A 19,405-nucleotide genomic window follows, 5' to 3' on the forward strand; every position below is an offset into this window, starting at 1 on the left:
CCCTTCTCCATTCACGACCCAAGAGATCGACATTTGTAAAGTGTTTCATCCCATTGCAGAGATCACAAGAAGTTCAACTGCAGAATTTCAAAGTCAGGCCCAAGATGAAAGAGATTTTAAGGGAGGAAAAGCACAGAGGGTTAACCATCTCCTCAGCAGATCACAGGAGACCTGGGTTTCCTCGGAACAAAAGGAACGGTTTTAATGCATCCCACGTCCACTTCCCACCACCCTCTTGCAGAGTCGAGCGCATAGCTGGCTTTCTGCTGTCTTGCGTTAAATAATAACCATGAGCATGTTACCAACAATGGAGACCGTTTATGGTCCCCAAACAGTAACTCTTGCTTCAGCAGGATGAATTCTGGCTACAGAAATAGTTGGATGGTTTGGCCAAAGAATATCTCTGGTTCTTCCAAGTTCTCTTTTCAATGTGTACAATGCAACCTTTCCATAAACACAAAGGTATATAATACCTTCAGTTCTGTTAACAGTTGGTTTTACAAAACCCTTCAGCTGTGTCTGGAAGAATATATACAAAATATGGCATCGTCATGTCAAAAGTCCCAACAATTTCATATCCTAAAATCATGCGACTCCAGGGTTGGGGAGAGGAGGATGACTAGGGTTGACAGTCAGCTCTGCCCATGATATTGTCTTGACGCTAGGTATCCCCGCCATGTGATGCACTCCTACCCTCAGTGCCTACCACAGAATTAGTGGCTATAAAGTTATCTTCCAAAGGAGTCCAGATTTAGGGACTTCCCTTGTGGTTCAGTGGCCAGGACTCCACGCTCCCTATGCAGGGGGCCCAGGTTCAAAGATCCCGAGTGCCACCCTGAAGACTTGTTGCAGACAAATAAGCAAGTAAATAAACAAATATGTAGTTTTTATAAAGAAAGGTGTCAAAATATAAATGATTGAAGGCAGTATGTGACTGAAAATGGCTTAGTCCCCTGCGGTCCACACTGAAATATCTACCACGTCCCTTAAAATAACCCTTGTAATTCGAGAGTACGAGAGCTAATTTGTAATAGGCAGGAAAGAGAGTCTGTAAAGAATATGAAAAGGAGTGTTTCTCCTTTGTATCTCAGGGGGTCATGAGATGCTAGAACAATTTAACCAAGGGTAGCCACCTGTGTGTGCTTAGTTGACTCTTTGCAACCCCATAGACTGTACCCACCAGGCTCCTCTACCCATGAAATTTTCCAGGCAAGAATTCTGGAGTGATTACCATTTCCTTCTCCCAGGGATCTTCCCCACCCAGGGATCGAACCCAGGTCTTTTTCATCTCCTGCATTGGCAGGCACGTTCTTTACCAGCTGAGCCACCGGGGAATCCATTTAACCAAAACTGACTATGAAATAATCCCTTCTGTAGGAATCTGAGTGCTGGACAGATTATCTTTATAACTTTGTTTCATTAAAATCTTTCTCGGAGGCTTGGATTACCTGTAGCTTCATCTTACTCTGTAATTCTGCCTTCTTTATGAATTGTATCAACCATTTCATTTCCCTTTCTTACCCTCATTATTAAATTCAAAAGGGTAAAATGGAGGAGATGGGCAGGAAGAGAATCTGAGGCCAGGAGGTCACACAAAGTCTAAGTAATGAGCTCAGGCAACATCCAGCCTCACTCAATTCTCATTGGCCTCTCTCTCTCTCTCAAAATCACATGCTTAGCAGAGGAAAGTTGCTTTTTTCTTTTAATTCTAGAAATCAACTGGCAGTATTAAAAGGAAAAGCTTTCTCTAGGATTTTACAAATAGCTATCTGTTATTGATTAAATTATTAGCCCCACATTTTAATGAGCAGGATATAATTCATTTATTGTAAGCCTTGCATTCTTTCACCGTTGGAGGACTTCTGTGCCTCAAACAAGGGACAAAGACAAACTTATAAGTCAGTCTCAAGCTTTCTCTGTGCCCTACACAAAGAGCACAGACAAATTCCTCAAACTAGGGTCACTTCCCTCCTTCCCTGCATGTGTGCGTGCTCAGTTCATTCAGTCGTGCCAGTTCTTTTCGATTCTATGGGCTGTAGCCCGCCAAGCTCCTCTGTCCATGGGATTCTCTAAGCAAGAATACTGGAGCAGGTAGCCATACCCTCCTCCAAGAGATCCTCTCGATCCAGGGATCAAACCCGAGTCTCCTGCATTGCTGGCAGATTTTTTACCACTGAGCACCCCCTTCCATGAGAGAAGCAGAAGTGATCCAACCCAGTCATCTCTGTATTCATGGAACAGCTTATCTATGGGCAGGAGTGTGGAGAAAGGCAGTCTTTCCAAGTTCAGTTTACTGAAGACCTAGACTTGGGACAGTCCTGCTGTGACCACAAATCAATTTCAGATCCAGCTCTCAATTTTAAAATACAAATTTCTTTTTCATTTAAAGATCATCTCAATTACGGAGTTTTCATTACATATTCCAAGCCTAGTGCATCTGTTAAAAGCTCTATAAAGGAAGATGATTTCACTCCAACTCACCCCCAGGAAAAATAAATGTATTTAAGAGTGTAACTCATTCAAAATAAACATCCATTTCTGACTTGGGGATGTTCAGCTTGATAAGCTTCAGAATTCAGTTAGTTCTCTTTCCAGAGCTGGTGACTCCTGAGTCATGACTGAAAATATCATTCATTTTAATAAAGATAACAACAACATCTGAGCCCACCTTCCCCCCAAAAAACCCCAAACATCATGGAAAGGTGTTTTCAGCAGAAGCAAAAATCCTATTTAAAATCAAAAACTTGCACTTGGCCAGAAATGGATACTGAAAGCACTTCTTGTGCTTTAAATGACATTAGAGGGCTTTGAAAGTTAAGAGTTTAAAAATACTCTCTAAGAATACAAGCCAAATGACTGCAGGATTATAAGTTCTCTTCCAGTTGTTCAGGTATTAAAAACAGGCACAAGTAAGAATAGCCTTCAAAAAAAACCTAAAACAGCACATGAGTAATGCAATCTACCCCAATAAGGGGACGGCACCAGGGCCCTCTTCCTTCTTTTATGAAGTACCTCTAAGTCATAATGCTGTCCCCTCCCACTCCCCAATTGCACAGTCCCCTCCTCTTTCAAAGAAAAATTAAAAAGGACACATGACTAAAATGACAAGTGAAGGGCACATTCTTGGATGCCTCCTTCAGAAGCAATGCTCTCATTGCCGGAGGCACGCAGCCTGCCTAGAATTCAGCTTCCCCAGCAGGCGTTCCGGCATTTGCTGAGTTATCTCACACTATCTTCAATGCTCCAGAAGAGATTTATGGGTGAAAAGCAATGCCAATCACGTGCCTAGGTCCACCTCTCCCCCAGACATCATCCTGCCCCACGAGTGACTCTCCCTGCAAGTTCTACGCCAGCGACCAGGCAGCCTGGACCACAAGTACGGCATCTTCAAGACTCTTTTGGTCCATCTTGACCTTGTGTTTCCTTTCCAAGCTCTCCAATACCTACTTGCCAGTGGGAACATTCTCCCCGGCCATCCTGGGTTCCCTGTCCTTTCTTGGAGCTGCATCACCTTGCCTGGCATCACTCGAGGCCTCCTGGTTTCAGGAGGTGCTTCTCCCACATGCTGGGGTCAGACAGCATCTTCTTCGGGGGATGGATATGTGAGTCGGTAAACCTACCCTGAACCTTTTCAAACAAAGCTGGTTCTTTCTCATCATAAGGAACACTGTAGAGTTTCCCATTGCCGCTATACAAGTTACCAAATTAGTAGCTTAAAGCCACACAGATTTATCATCGTACAGTTCTGGGGACCAGAGTCTAACATGGGTCTGCTGGTCTACCTTCCTCCTAGAGGCTCTAGGGAAGGATCTGGTTCCTGAGCTCTTCCAGCTTCTAGAGGCTGCCTGCCCTTGGCTCGAGGCCCCACGCTCCATCTCCAAGCCCAGCAGCATCTCTTCTCCTCTCTGCCTGCCTGCCTCCCTCTCCATGTGGATGATCCAGGATCATCTCCCATCGTAAAGACCCTCAGCGTCATCACACCTGCCAAGTCCCTTTGCCATGTTAGGAATAAATTCACAGGTTCTGGGCATTGCATATGGGCATCTTTAGGTGGGTGCTGGGGCGTGACTTGGTCTAGGACACATCTCAGCAGCCCCTTCCTTTCTTTCGCACGTTTCCAACAAGCAGGGACCTTTGTCCTCAGTATTTCACAGATCAGTTGCTCAACAACTGACCGGAAGTTGTTCTGATCAACTTGTTGTTCAACTCAGAAGAAGCCCTCTCTTCATCAAACTGCAAATTAAGCCATTTTCTGGGATTCTTGATCCAAGGTTATTTACAGCTCTGGGGGAGGGAGGGGTGGACATTTCCCTGGAGGCTCAGTGGTAAAGAATCTGCTTGCCACTTCAGGAGATGCCGGTTCAATCCCTGGGTCAGGATGATCCCCTGGAGAAGCGAATGGCAACCCATTCCAGTATTCTTGCCTGGAGAATTTCATGGACAGAGAAGCCTGGTGGGCTACAGTCCATGGGATCACAAAGAGTCGGACACAACTTAGCAACTAAACAGCAACAACAGAGCTCTGTGGGAAGTTCTTCATTTCCAAGAGAGGAAAAAGTACTAAGTGAGGGAAGGAGACTTTGGAAATCACATAATAGAGAACATTCAGAAGATTTCTTAAAACACTGGATAGAAATACGTAGGAACAGGGTGATACACTCAAAACACTATTGAGTCCTTAGAGGCTTTGAACATCAGCTTGTTTCTCATCTGAGAAGAGTCATCTGTCATTGTTTTGGGTCATCTGTATGTGAGTTTCCTCTGCACCCAATCTGTCTTATTCTTCTCTGATGCTACTCTTCATCCTTATTCATTTCAGAGGATGAGATGGTTGGATGGCATCACTGACTCAATGGATATGAGTTTGAGCAAACTCAGGGAGATAGTGAAGGACAGGGAAGCCTGGTGTGCTGCAGTCCATGGGGTGGCAGAGAGTCGTTATGGTGTGACTTAACGACTGAACTAACTAACACTAAACTGTGGGTTTAACCTGGCATAGACGTGTGCAGATACAGATGTGACTTTTAATTGTATTTTCTTGCTGTAACTGGAGCGATACGGATGTTTTCGCCCTGCTGAAATGTGCACTACTAAAAACACTGGTGCCACAGGTCTAGGTTTCAACAGCAGTCACCTTATTCTAAGCTTCTGCAACACGCTGATGGCCCAGGTCTCCTATGCCCTCTAGTGGTGGCCAGCACTAGAACACTGCCAAGAATCCAAGAGAGTAAGGCAATCGTCATTCTACTAAAACAGCTGTCTGAGCCAAAGAAATGACAAAGACTTTACACAAGCTTTCAAATTACAGTATTCTGGCCTAGAAAACCATTCACTTTGTGTGCTAAGTATTTGCCTTTCCCCGTTTTCTGAGCTTTGGTACTGTCATACAGTAAACTCAGAAAGTGACAGAAGCAGTGGACAGTCTGGTAAAAAATGTCCCAAAGTCCAATGAAAGAGAGCATATAAATCAATTGTGGTATAACTACAGAGTGGAATATTATAACAAAAGGAAGGACCCACAGCCACACACAGCTGCGTGGATTCATCTTTTTGAAAAAGGTTTAGTGTTAAGACACTGGTTCTAGAAGACGACGTAATTACAGTACCATTTTTAATAGACTTCAAAAGTGGCGCAGTGGTAAAGCATCTGCCTGCCGACCAGGAAACAGAAGAGATGTGGGTTTGATCCCAGGGTCAGGAAGATTCCCTGGAGTAGGAAATGTAAACCCACTTCAGTACTCTTGCCTGAAAATTCCACGGACAGAGGAGACTGGAGGGCTATAGTCCATGGGGTCACAAAGAGTCAGACACGACTGAGCAACTAACACTTACATCCATACATGCTAGCGGAAAAGCTACATTCTTCAACATATCGAATACAATCATTAAAAGATAATTAAGGAATATGCAAAGGTATAGACTATGCACCCTAACTAGGTTGTATAGACAGAGATGACAGATAGAAAGACAGACAGGACTGGCCTATATAACCCAGAGATGGGGTATTCAGAAGAGAACACAATGGCTTCTCAGGTTCATTCTTGTTTGAATTGTCCCAAGACTGCAGTTTGGAGCATAAGGATTGAGACATAAATAAGATATAAATCTTATCTGGAAGATACAAAGAGTTTCCAAATTTTACTGCGATAAGCTTTCCAGAAGCGTCTGAGTCAGGAAGCTACACACTAGGGCCTTTCACCTGTGCCTGCCACCGAGCCTCAGAAAGGAGGAAGCACTTTCATCCCACCCTCCAATACCATCTGACCTTGGAAATTCACCATTTTAACTTATCACTTAATCACACATTAATCATTTTCTTTACCCCAATCCTCGGAGGCTTAGTATCAAGCAACACTTGGGCTGCTCAGTGCCCCCTGTGATGCCTCTGATGTATCCCTGAGGCTCCGGCCTCTCCTCTGAGCCCCGCTGCATCTCTGGACTTCAGCCCTGACCTGTCTCCAAGGCCTGGGCTGTGCCATCCTGATAACCAGAGCCCCGTTTCTGAACACCAGCTCGCAGGCCGGAGCCCTCACGTGAACTGAGTACCTGAAGCGATGTGTCACCTCCCAGGCCCACAGTCACAGGCCTCACCTGCCTGGTGGGACGCTCTCCTCTCTGAGTACCTGTCATCTCTCTTAGGTTACAGGCTGTGCATGCTCATTATAGGGGGAAAAATGTGATAAGGTAAACAAATCAAGAAACTAAAGACTACTTGTTTTCCCCTCACCCAGAGCTTCTAGACATGTACCAGCATATAGCTGTAATGTACCATGTATGATATCACCCTACAATACCTTAAATCTACAAATTTTTTTACAATTAGCAGTAAATGATACATTTTCACATCCCATATTCCATCATCATACTCTTTACAAAGTATGAAATTAACTTCATGAAACACAATGAAATATGATCTTAATCAGATACATAATATTCCATTTATTCTAGTTACAATAGTTGCATTTAAAAAATAAAAGTAATGATGTAAAACAAAAATCACCCTCACATACAACTCCTGCCCCACGGTCTTTGCACTTGCTGATTCCTTTGCCTAGAAGCTCTTCAACCAGACATGACTCACAGCCTCACCTCTTCCAAGTCATCACTCAAAAATAATCTTGCTGAGGACTTTAATACAACTCAACCCTCACTTCCCACCTTCACCCTCCCTAATCTCCTCTCCTGCTTCAGTTTCCCTTAAACATGGCTCACCACTTAACATTATATATTGTAGCAGTTTATTTATTTTCTGGCTTCACTCACTAGAATGTGACCTCCAGAAGGAGAGAGTTGTTTGTCTGTCATTGTTTTTATTTAATTCCACAAATGCCTAGAAGTACTGGCAACAAAGGCACTCAATAAATAGTTGTTGAAAGGGATGAATGAACAAATGGGCGTCCCACGTGGCTCAGTGGTAAAGAATCCACCTGCCAATTCAGGAGATATAGGTTTGATCCCTGGGCCAGGAATATCCCCTGTGGCAGGAAATGGCAACCCAACCCAGTATTCTTGCCTGGGAAATCCCATGGACAGAGGAGCCTGGTGGGCTATAGTCCATTGGGTTGAAAAAGAGTTGGACACAACTAAGCAACTAAACACCTAAAAACAACAAAAACAACAAGTACATTCATAAAAAGACTGGAAAAGCATAAAATTGAAAATGAGTTTAATTTCTAGGTGACAGTTTATAAGGTTTGTTTTCTTTTTTTTATCATCAGTTCATTTCAGCTGCTAAGTCGGGTCAGACTCTTTGCCACTCCATGGTCTGAAGCACAGCAGGCCTCCCTATCTATCACCAACTCCCGGAGCTTGCTCAAATTTATGTCCATCAACTTGGTGATGCCATCCAACCATCTCATCCTCTGTCGTCCCCTTCTCCTCCTGCCTTCAATTTTCCCCAGCATCAGGGTCTGTTCCAAGGAGTTAGTTCTTCACATCCGGTGGCCAAAGTATTGGAGTTTCAGCTTCAGCATCAGTCCTTCAAATGAATATGCAGGGCTGATCTCCTTTAGAATGGACTGGTTGGATCTCCTTGCAGTCCAAGGGACTCGCAAGAGTCTTCTCCAACACCACAGTTCAAAAGCATCAATTCTTTGGTGCTCAGCTTTCTTAATAGTCCAACTCTCACATCCATACATGACTACTGGAAAAACCATAGCTTTGACTAGATGGACCTTTGTTGGCAAAGTAATATCTCTGCTTTTTAATATGCTGTCTAGGTTGGTCATAGCTTTTCTTCCAAGGAGCTTTTCTTTTATTTTTTTTATCATAAGTTTCTCACATTTTCAGTTTTCTAAGTTAGCAAGTATTACTTTTTAAAATCAGGAAAAATTGTTTTAAACGCTACTAGAAAATATGACTATAAATATTGTTTCAGAACAATAGAGAAAGACAAAGAGGACAGAGAAAGAGACAAAGACAAGCAGAGAACAGAAACCTTCAACTACCTGTGAAATTTTAATTTATGTTCAAATAATCACAACAAAGGTCAGGGCAAGTTAAGATAAATATTATTAACTACTGATCATTCTTCCTTCTCTGGTAATTTACATTTATTAAAGCAAGACTGCTATTAGGTAACAATTAGTCTAGCCTAAGTATTTTATATATTTATAAGTGAACTGTATTCTCAAATCCTTAATAACACAGGGAAAAAATGTAGTGAAAGTGTTAGTCATTCAGTCATGTCCGACTCTTTGCGACCCCATGGACTATAACCCACCAGGATCCTCTGTCCGTGGAATTCTCCAGGCACGAATATTGGAATGGGTAGCCATTCACTTCTGCAGGGGATCTTCCTGACCCAGGGATCCAACCCGTGTCTCCTGCATGGCAGGCAGATTCTTTACTGTCTGAGCCACCAGGGAAACCCAATACACAGGGTCCAGTAGCAAATCAAACCTAATAAGCTAGGAGGCTAAGAGAATCTGAAAACATGAGTTAAAATGATCAAAGCTAGAACTTTCATTTCTTATCAAGTGGCTGTAGACACCTGTGGTGTGGCCACAGGACACAGTGATGGACACACAGCTTGAATCATGCAGAAATGGAGTATCTCTAAAATAATGGGGGGGAAACTAATTGGACTCATTAAATCAGATTATCAAATTTAACGAATGGCCCAAATTATAAAAGCCAAAAACTATAAATTATTATAAAATATAATATCGAATGTTTTTCACTTAGGAGCCCTGAGTATTAAGTAAGGGGCCGCTGCTTCCAGATTCAACAAGAGCCTGGCCTGGGGTTTTCCACCCACATTCTGACTTTGATGAATCTGCTTGAATATAAGGAGAATATATTACTCATGAAAGGACTATACAGCCGGAAACAGGTCTAGCAATTTATCTCCCTTGTCAATGAAACGTACTTCCTGTTTCATTTTCTTCATTTTATTGAGGTGTAGTTGATGTGTAAAGTTGAATAAGTTACAGGTACACAGCACAGTGATTCATAATTTTTAAAATTATATTCCACTTACAGTTATTAGAAAATATTGGCTCTATTCCCTGCTTTGTACAATATATCCTTGTAGCTCATTTATACATAACAGTTTGTACTTCCTGTTTCATTTTATTTTTAATGCCTAAGAAATAGATCAGTTTGCAATTGTGCAGATGCACGTCAGTTTCAAGTAGGGTTTTTAGCTTGATGGGCTCCTGAGGAGGGGGGGAAATGCCCTTGAATGTCTAGCATGAGGCTTTTTCAGGAAGTCAATGCTCTTTATGTAGAGACCCCACTGATGGTGAAGAGACAGGAAGCAAGCAGAATTAGCCCTCTTGTTCTCAAACAGCTTTAAGAACAGCTTGCAGGAAAAAAAAATTTTTTAATAAAATTTTTAAATTTTTAAGTAGGAAAATAAAATGTAAAAAAAAATTTTTTTAACTTTTCCTTTTTTTTTTCCCAAAAAAGAGGACTTCCCTGGTGGTCTAGTGGTTAAGACTCCATGCTTCCAATGCAGTGAGAGCAGGTTTGATTCATGGTCAGGGAACTAAGATTCCCACAAGCCATGAGTGGCATGGTCCAAAAAACAAAAAAGAAAAAACTTGGCTTGTCCTTTGCTCTGTACTTGTCTTCAGCTGGTCTGACTGTCAAAGCACGACTTTGAGAAATGAACACAACAGACTGGAATCTGGATGAAGAATTCTGAGAAACGTTCACACGGCGGCAGCGCTGCCTAGGAGCTGGCCGTCTTTCAGTCACTGAATGGGTCTCTTCTTCCCCAAGAGAGGGGAATAAAAGGACTTCAGCCCTCCATGCTACAATAAATGACTACAGAGTTGTGCTCAGTTATGATTTTTGAAAAAAGGAATAAAAGGCCTATTCGCATTTTTTGTGTTGGCAGGGTAGAGACTTTCAAGGCGGCGCTCTGCCTGCAGGCTGGCCAGACATCTGCAGCCTGAGATGCCACAGGCTCAGATACGCTTGTGCTAAAATCCAGCAGGTTCTGAATTGAAGTGAGTATTTTTCTTCTGAGGAAAATAATTTTTTCATTCATTCCAAGTAAATGTATCCTTCATATCTAGATTTTCTTTTAAAACTCATGGAGATATGGCTCCCTAACTCTAGTCCTGGCTGAAGTTAAAAAATACAGCTTCAAAACAGGATGCCTTATGAAAAAAGGTAATACAAGTTACGAGGTGATTTTAGACACTTTTGAAAATACTAAAAACTGTGAAATCTAGTAATTTCAGTGCATGAGTCCAGAATTCCTGCTGTGCCAGCCTTGAGGGCTGCAGTCCATGGGGCACAAAGAGCTGGACACAACTGAGCGACTAACACACACACACACTAATAGCAAAGAAGACACTTTTTAAGCTACCATGTGACCTGTTAATTCTTTTTACTTGGTAATTCATCCTGGCTGTGGAATTTTGACAAGTAATGATGATTCATAAATAAGAAAACGCAGTTTTCACACTGAATGCTATTCCTCAAAGGAGACAATTTAGTAAATGCTAGATGACTCTTCACTTTCAACCAAGGCGTGAGTTTGTGCTCCAGGGTTTAATTAATTAGACAGCCCTCACGTTAATGCTTTACTTGGTTCTGGATCTATGAGCTGGGGCCAGCTCAGGACTGGGGTTTACGACCAATAATTCTTGGCTCCTTTTCCTTGGGAAAAAAAAAAAAATCAGAATCAGCTAGAATGCTTTGACTGGCAATGATCTGGAAGCTGACAAGACAAAAGGGCATTTCACTCCACAAAGTGAGGCCACAGAACTGCTTCTCCTGAGAGCAGGAGCAGGGCGGGGGGAGAGAGAGAGAGAGCACGAGAGCAAGCTCAGAGGAGTCCTGGGATTTGACCGAACTGGAGGTAAAAAGCCCACAACTCTAGCTAATCCCAGCTGGCTCTAGAAAGGCAGTATCTGCTAATTCTCTGCTGTGCCCAAGAGTCAGCTCGAGGTCAGGCACAGTAGACCTGGCCCTCATTACACCCCTGGACAGCCACTCCCCACTTTCTGTGAAAGACAACAGCCAAGGTGTCAGGGTTCCAGGGATGTCTGTAAGAAAACCCCAGGGTTCTCAGCCATAACTCCCCAAATCTGTAACATTAATGAAAAAAACATTTTCTGTAAACTGACACTGAACTGTAAAACAGGGTTTGTGATGAAAATAACTCTTTAATCTGGGTTATAACTCTTTAATCTGGGAAATTTTAAATGATCAGTATATATGTAAGTAAAAGTACTTCTTTCTGATTTATACTTACTTAGAAAAATCAGGCCAAACTGAAACCAATTTTATGTTTTTAAAGGTAATGGGGACAATTTCTCCTATGTTAGCAGGGGTTTTATTCAGTCACAGCCATGGTCACACGAGAATTAAGAGCGATGATACCCCAGGTCAGCTTTCATGTTACTAGAAATGAGCCACAGAAAATGTTAATTTGGTTCAGTTGACAGACCACTCCGTACAAATCCTGTTCAGAATGCAGAGCTGGGCCTTATGTTTATTAAAGAATAAGGTCAAGCACAAGCTTTCCTCAGGACTTACCCACTGAGAATCATATTTGCACAAAATGAACTTTCCAGGTACAGAAACTGGTGTGTGAATGGCATCTGATTAAAATGATCCAATTTTTATTGTTGGTAACATCAGACGTTTGATGCTGGCTTTACTGTTATTTACTAGTTCAGTGTAACACATTATACTTGAGAACATCCTTCATGTACAGAGGCTTCCCAGATGGTGCAGGGGTGAAGAATCCACCTGCCAATGCACGAGACACAGGAGACATGGGTTCAATCCCTGGGTAGGGAAGATAACCTGGAGAAGGAAATGGCAACCCACTCCAGTGCTCTTGCCTGGGAAATCCCATGGACAGAGGAGTCTGGTGTGCTACAGTTCATGGGGTTGCAAAGAGTAGACACGAATGAGCATGCACGAACATGCACGCACAGAGATGTCATTATCTTTGTGCTAAATTTTGGAAGAAGTACTTTAAGCTTAGCTGACAAAGCAAATTTTCTCAGACTCTATGGAAATAAGCCATTAGGACTGTAGGAAGGAGAAATTACTTTTCTTTCCAGTTTTATTGAGATATGATTGACGTGCAACATTACACAAGTTTAAGTGTACAATGGTGATCTGACAGATGTACCTGTTGCAAAATGATGACCACAGCGGGTAGTTTACACATTCTTTACCTCACATTATTATCACTTTGTCATGGTGGCGGTGGAAGCATTTAAGATCTACTGTCAGCAACCTTCAAGTAAACAATGTGGTACTGTTAACTACTGTCCCCATGCTGCATGTTAGGTCCCCAGAACTCACCCATCTCATGATCGGAAGTTTGTACCCTTTGACCAACAGCTTCTCACTTCCACTCCCCAGCTCCTGGCAACTACCATTCTACTCTCTTTTTTTTTTTTTTAATGAGTAACTTTTTTAGTTTCCACATGTGAGATCACACAGTATTTGTCTTTCTCTGTCTGATGTATTTCACTTAGCATATGCCCTCCAGGTTCATTCACGTTGTCACGAATAACAGAATTTCCTTCTTTTTTTAGTGGCTGAATAATATTCCATTGTGTACATATACCAGTGTTCTCTGTCGGTTCATCCATTGGTGGACACTGAGTTGTTTCTGCGTCTTGACTACTGTGAATAATACTGCAGTGATCATGGAGCATAAACACCTCTTCAGGGCAGTGATGTCGTTCCCTTCAGATCTAGAGCTGGGCGTGCAATTACTGGACCACCATCAGAATGGCTTATTTTTAATTTTTTTGAGCAACCTCTATACTATTTTCCGTAGCGGCTGTGCCAATCTACATTCCTAGCAAGAGCACACAACAGTTCCCTTTTCGAGGAGCTCTTTATTAATGGAAAAACTCTACAATGGCATCATGAAGGTAAAGTGGTCCACTGTTTTTTTTTAAATTGGGGTATAGCTGCTTTACAATGTTGTGTTACCTTCTGTTGTACCGCGAAATGTATACATATATCCCCTCTTTTTTTTGATTTCCTTCCCACTTAGGTCATCACAGAGCATTAAGGATAGTTCCTTGTGCTATACAGCAGGTCCTCATTAGTGATCTATTTTACACATATTAGTATATATAAGTCAATCGCAATCTCCCAGTTCACCTCACCCTTAGTGTCTCACCTTCCTCGCTGAGTGTCCATACATTTGTTCTCTACTTCGGTGTCTCCATTTTTGCCTTGCAAACAGGTTCATCTATACCATTTTTCTCGATTCCACATATATGCGTTAATATATGATATTTGTTTTTCTCTGACTTACTTCACTCTGTATGACTGACCCAGCAATCCCACTATTGGGCATAGACCCTGAGAAAACCCAAGTTAATAAAACACATGCACCCCAGTGTTCACGGCGGCACTGTTCACAGTAGCCAGGACATGGAAGCAGCCTAGACGCCCATCATCAGATGAACGGATAAACAGATGTGGTATATATATACAACACAATATTACTAAGCCATAAAAAGGAACGAAATTGAGCCATTTGAAGAGACATGGGTGGACCCAGAGGCTGTCATACAGAATGGTCCATCATTCCATCCACCTTTGAACAGTGAACTTCATGGCCCGTAAACGCAGCCCTCAGAGAAGAGGCTGGGTTCATTCTGGGACCAAGCACAAACCACTAGTGCCAAGCTGGGGTGAGGAAGAATAAAGCTAGGCTGACAGACCTGGGAATCCAGCTGTATGGGCTGTAATGGGAGAGGGGAAGGAGAAATGTTGATGTCTAACTACAGCCAAAGGGAGGGAGAGACTTCTGAGCTCAACACCGCAGACCTTGCAAGTGGAAAGACCCTCATCCGACCTGCCTCACAGGAGCAAAACCCCACCCCCTTCTGCCTGCAAAGATCCTCCTACTCATCACTGCACTTTATTCTTAAAATAAGATGGTTTTGAATGTTTCAATGCTCAGCATGGTGCTCTGTGATGACCTAGAGAGATGGGATGGGGGATAGGTGGGAGGGAGGTTCAAGAGGGAGGGTATATATGTATACTTATAGCTGATTCATGTTGTCATACCACAGAGACTAACACAACATTGTAAAGCAATTATCTGCCCAAAAAAAACAAACAAACTATGATAAACCATCTGGAAAAAAATACTTTAAAAAGAACGCGCGCGTGTGTGTGTGTGTGTGTGTGTAAAACCAAATCACTATGCTGTAAAACAGGAATTAATAACATTGTAAATCAACTACTTGGGCAGGTGTGCAAAGTCGCTTCAGTTGTGTCTGACTCTTTGTGATCCTGTGGGCTATGGCCTGCCAGCCTCCTCTGTCCATGGGATTTTCCAGGCAGGAATACTGGAGTGGGTTGCCATGCCCTTCTCCAGGGAATCTTCCTGGCCCAGGGATCGAACCAGTGTCTCCTGGATTTCCCGCACCTGCAGGTAGGTTCTTTACCACTAGCACCACCTGGGAAGTCCAAACAACTATACTTCAATAAAAATAAGTAAGAAAAAAACCCACTGTACTAGCCAGTACCAGATACTAAGAATCACTGTAAAGAATAAATCAAACCATTGAAGAAATGAGAGAAATCCACATTTTAACTTCACATCTCCAGTGTGATGAACAGAAAATAGAATGCAATTATACAGTGGAAAATGCAGTAAGAAAATTGGGGGAAGTATCCTTCTAGTGGTGACTGCAGCCATGAAATTAAAAGACGCTTACTCCTTGGAAGAAAAGTTATGACCAACCTAGATAGCATATTGAAAAGCAGAGACATTACTTTGCCAACAAAGGTCTGTCTAGTCAAGGCTATGGTTTTTCCAGTGGTCATGTATGGATGTGAGAGTTGGACTGTGAAGAAAGCTGAGCACTGAAAAATTGATGGTTTTGAACTGTGGTGTTGGAGAAGACTCTTGAGAGTCCCTTGCACTGCAAGGAGATCCAACCAGTCCATTCTGAAGGAGATCAGCCCTGGGATTTCTTTGGAGGGAATGATGCTAAAGCTGAAACTCCAGTACTTTGGCCACCTCATGCGAAGAGTTGACTCATTGGAAAAGACTCTGATGCTGGGAGGGATTAGGGGCAGGAGGAGAAGGGGACGACAGAGGATGAGACGGCTGGATGGCATCACTGACTCGATGGACATGAGTCTGAGTGAACTCCAGGAGTTGGTGATGGACAGGGAGGCCTGGTGTGCTGTGATTCATGAGGTCGCAAAGAGTCGGACACGACTGAGCAACTGAACTGAACTGAACTGATCCTTCTAGTGAGAATTAAATCACTTTGAAAGAGGCACTGGCCAAACAGAAAGGTAAAAGGGTAACAATCTGAAAGGAACACTGCATGCATACATGTACTCGCTCAGTCATGTCCGACTCTTTGTGGCCCCATGGACTGTGGCCCTCCAGGCTCCACTGTCTGTGGTATTTTCCAGGCAAGAATACTAGAGTAGGTTGCCATTTCCTACTCCTGGGAAGCTGAAAGTGACACTAATCCCCTTGAATCACGTCGCAGACTTTTTAGGGCTGGAATGAATATTCGAGATGATTCTCTCTTTTACCTCTCACTTTCCAGATGAGAAAACTGAGGCCGAGAGAGCAGTAAACTTGGCAAGACCACTAGGAGCAGGGTTAGGACCAGTATGGAAAATTAGTTGCACTTGAATATCCAATCGGGTGACTTTGAAGTAAAAGAGACCTCGCTAGAAAGGACTATTTCCATGAGCATGGCTTCTCTGGGGGCACACAAGCACTTCCCCAAAGGAGTAAAATGTTACAAGTCTTTAAAAAGCCACATTGTAAGGAGCTAACCTGATACTGGCCAAGTGAGATCCTTGGTCATGCCCGGCTCACCAACAGCTAAGGTTTTTCTCCAAACCCTTATCAAATACTCTAATTTCCACGCTAAGAGAAAGCGTGCCATGGAAACTCTCCCAGGCACCTTGCAGCTACTTCACAGGGCTGTGGAGGGCAAGGGCTATAGTAAAGATAGGCAATGCCTTAACCCGTCTGAGTAGATATCCCACCGAAGAGCTTTTAAAATTCCTTTGAAATTACACCCGCTGACTTGGTCAGATCTTCCCCCAGCCAAAATCAGGGAGCATGCTCAAGTTCTCCACCTGACATTTGGGGACACATCTGCAGACACTTATTCCAGGAGGCTCAGTGTGTCAGCAGGGACAAGACAGAACCCAGGCCCTAGACAGCCAGGCTGGGGTGAGTCTGTGCCCGGAAGATCACATTTCCCTTCTTAGAGCCAACGTCTCCTTCTGCTGAGTCTCTTGGCAAGTTTACATCCCCCACCCCAACCCCCCTTGAAAATACGGGCTCCAAAATGAAGAAGCACACAGATGTCAGCTGGTCATAAAATTGGCCTTTACACCTAAAATAAACACACAGCTTTTAAGGGTATGTTATATACCAGGTTATGGGGGGTTTTTTCCATGGATTTTTATAGGCATTACCCTGTCTCCTTTTTGAGCCTTCACTGCACACAGTCCACTTGGATGTAAGTTGAGCACTCAACCCTCTCTTTCACTCATACGCGAATACTTTGAAGGCAAAACTTAAAAAAATAAATAACTACAAAAATTCGTTTTACTGGGGTGTTAACCCTTACATCTTCTTTACTTTCCCACTTCTCATATATGCAGTTCGTGATACTGATTACTTTCCCCGCATAACCTGCCCCAGCTCTCTCCTTCTCCACACAGCAGAGCACCTTTACTTCCGAGTGGAGCACCTTTACTTCCGAGTGGAGCACCTTTACTTCCGGGTGGACCACCTTTACTTCCGGGTGGAGCACGCTGGATGAAAACGCAACTACTTCGCCTGCGGCTGCACCAGGAGCCCAGAGGCCAATGGACACTCGCTACCTCGTCATGCTTAAATGAACCTCCCACTCCTCCTCGCTGTTCCCAAACCCAGGGCTCTATGAACCAACAGCTCTCTCCTGGTTAACCTTCAGGAACGTTCCAGCAGAGTTTCAGGCCTTGAGGTCACCTTGTTTTTCAGCCACCTCAACAGTGATGCTCACACCCCAAAATGAGATTGGAGAGGAAATCCCCAATGAAACCCATCCCCCAACTCTTCCCTCTCCCTACTCCTTCACACACTGTGACTCTCAAGCATGCTTGTAGCACAATATTACAGCAGTATGCGAGCTACTTCCAAGAGCTAGTCCCAATTTTATCCTCATCCTCAGTTCAGCTGTATTTTTATTTTCCCACTCTTGTAGATTACTTTTTTCATTCTTGTTGCTAAACTATGATTTCAGAGGTGCATCTCGGTGGCCCAGTCACCTCCCCCACCAGCCCTTCATCAGTGGTAATGTTGAAAGCAAGTTCCCTACCTTTCACTGAGGCTCCTCCACAACTGTGCACCTGCAATAGAAGTAAATGTGAAACGTTAGTGGAGGTATTTTCCTCTTAAGGTATTTATCAACTTAGAAAGATTCTGGGCTATTTAAAATGGAATGCTTGGATCTTTAAACTCTAGAAACTCTCAAATCACACACTGTCTACCTCTGGTACCATAACTCATTCAGGAAAATTGTCCACAAATATCCATTGAGATTCTAATATATGCAAAACCGTTGGAGAGGTAACAGGAGAGATGGAACGCAGAGAACACATGGTCCTGCCTGGAGGACTGTACTGTCGCATGGGGCAGACCGAACCTGCACTCAAGTGAACATGAACCAAGGTAGGGGATGTAGGAACTTTACAAGAAACGTAAGCCATGAGAGTTCAGGGAGGACAGAAAAATGTGGCTGGTCATGAAAGCACCAATGACAGAGGTGGTATTTGAGGTGAACTCTGAAATGGTACTGACAAAGGGACAATTATTATTTGAGAAAGGAGATTTTTATCCATTCTTTAAGTGTTTTGACTGTGTATCTAGGCTCAAATGAAATCAACATTAATATATATATACATGTATATATGTATAAACATACACCTAGATCTCATTTGCTTTCTTAATTCTCCAATGACTTTCTTCATTAGACTATGTCTTGATACTGTGTTCCCAGATACCAGCTTTAATGAAGTTCAAGACAAGAAACGGCCATGTGGCAGTTTCTGCTTTTTTTTCCATCAAATAAAGATGTTGTCCCTCTTGTATCACTGCATGCTTTTGTGTGCTCGGTCACTTCAGTTGTATCCAAATCTTTGCAACCCTATGGACTATAGCCCTCCAGGCTCCTCTGTCCACAGAATTTTTCAGGCAAGAATACTGGAGTGGGTTGCCACTTCTTCCTCCAGGGGATCTTCCCAACCAGGGATCGAACCAGCATCTCCTGCATTGGCAGGCGAGTTCTTCACCACTGAGCCACCTGGGAAGCCCCTCTCAAAGATCTATGTGGTAAAGTCTTCTTAGAATTCAGCCCCAGGAAGATTCTCAAAATTGCTTACATCTTTTTATCAGATTATTAGAACTGTATAATTGATCTGGGTTCCCTTTCACCTAGATGAACAAATAAAGAAGATGCAGTGTAACATCTTATGGAAAAACTCAAATGAGCTTTTTGGCCAACCCAATATACATATATAGCGGAGTATTACTTGGTCATGAAAAAAGAATGAAATCTTGCCATTTGCAGCAATGTGGAAGGACTTGAGAGTATTATGCTAAGTGAAATGAGTCAGAAAGAAATTCCACATGATTTCACTTACATGTGGAACGAAAAAACAAAACAAATGAAGAAACAGAACAGAAACAAATTCATAGATACAGAGAACAAACTGCTGATGGTTGCCAAAGGGGAGAGGGGTCAGGGAGATAGACAAAATAGGTGAAGGGGACTAAGAGGTACAAACTTCTAGCTATAAAATAAATAAATCATGGGAATGCAATGCACACACAGAGAATATAATTAATAATATTGTAACAACTTTGTGTGGTGACATGATGGATGGTAACTAGTCTTACTGCAGTTATCAGTTCATAATGTATAAA

The 19,405-nt window shown here is 42.9% G+C and overlaps 1 protein-coding gene across 1 annotated transcript in view; it reads right to left on the reverse strand.

Annotated features, from left to right (window-relative positions):
* The window catches only part of RETREG1 (reticulophagy regulator 1), a 155,820-nt gene that overhangs the window by 84,407 nt on the left and 52,008 nt on the right, over positions 1-19,405 (reverse strand). Inside the window, exon 3 of the mRNA XM_040262477.1 lies at positions 17,799-17,829. Coding sequence (XP_040118411.1) covers positions 17,799-17,829 — 31 coding nt within the window. The remainder of the gene's footprint in view (positions 1-17,798; positions 17,830-19,405) is intronic.

This window comes from Oryx dammah, unplaced genomic scaffold, assembly GCF_014754425.2.
Source record: "Oryx dammah isolate SB20612 unplaced genomic scaffold, SCBI_Odam_1.1 HiC_scaffold_20, whole genome shotgun sequence".
In the NCBI taxonomy this organism is placed as follows: domain Eukaryota; kingdom Metazoa; phylum Chordata; class Mammalia; order Artiodactyla; family Bovidae; genus Oryx; species Oryx dammah.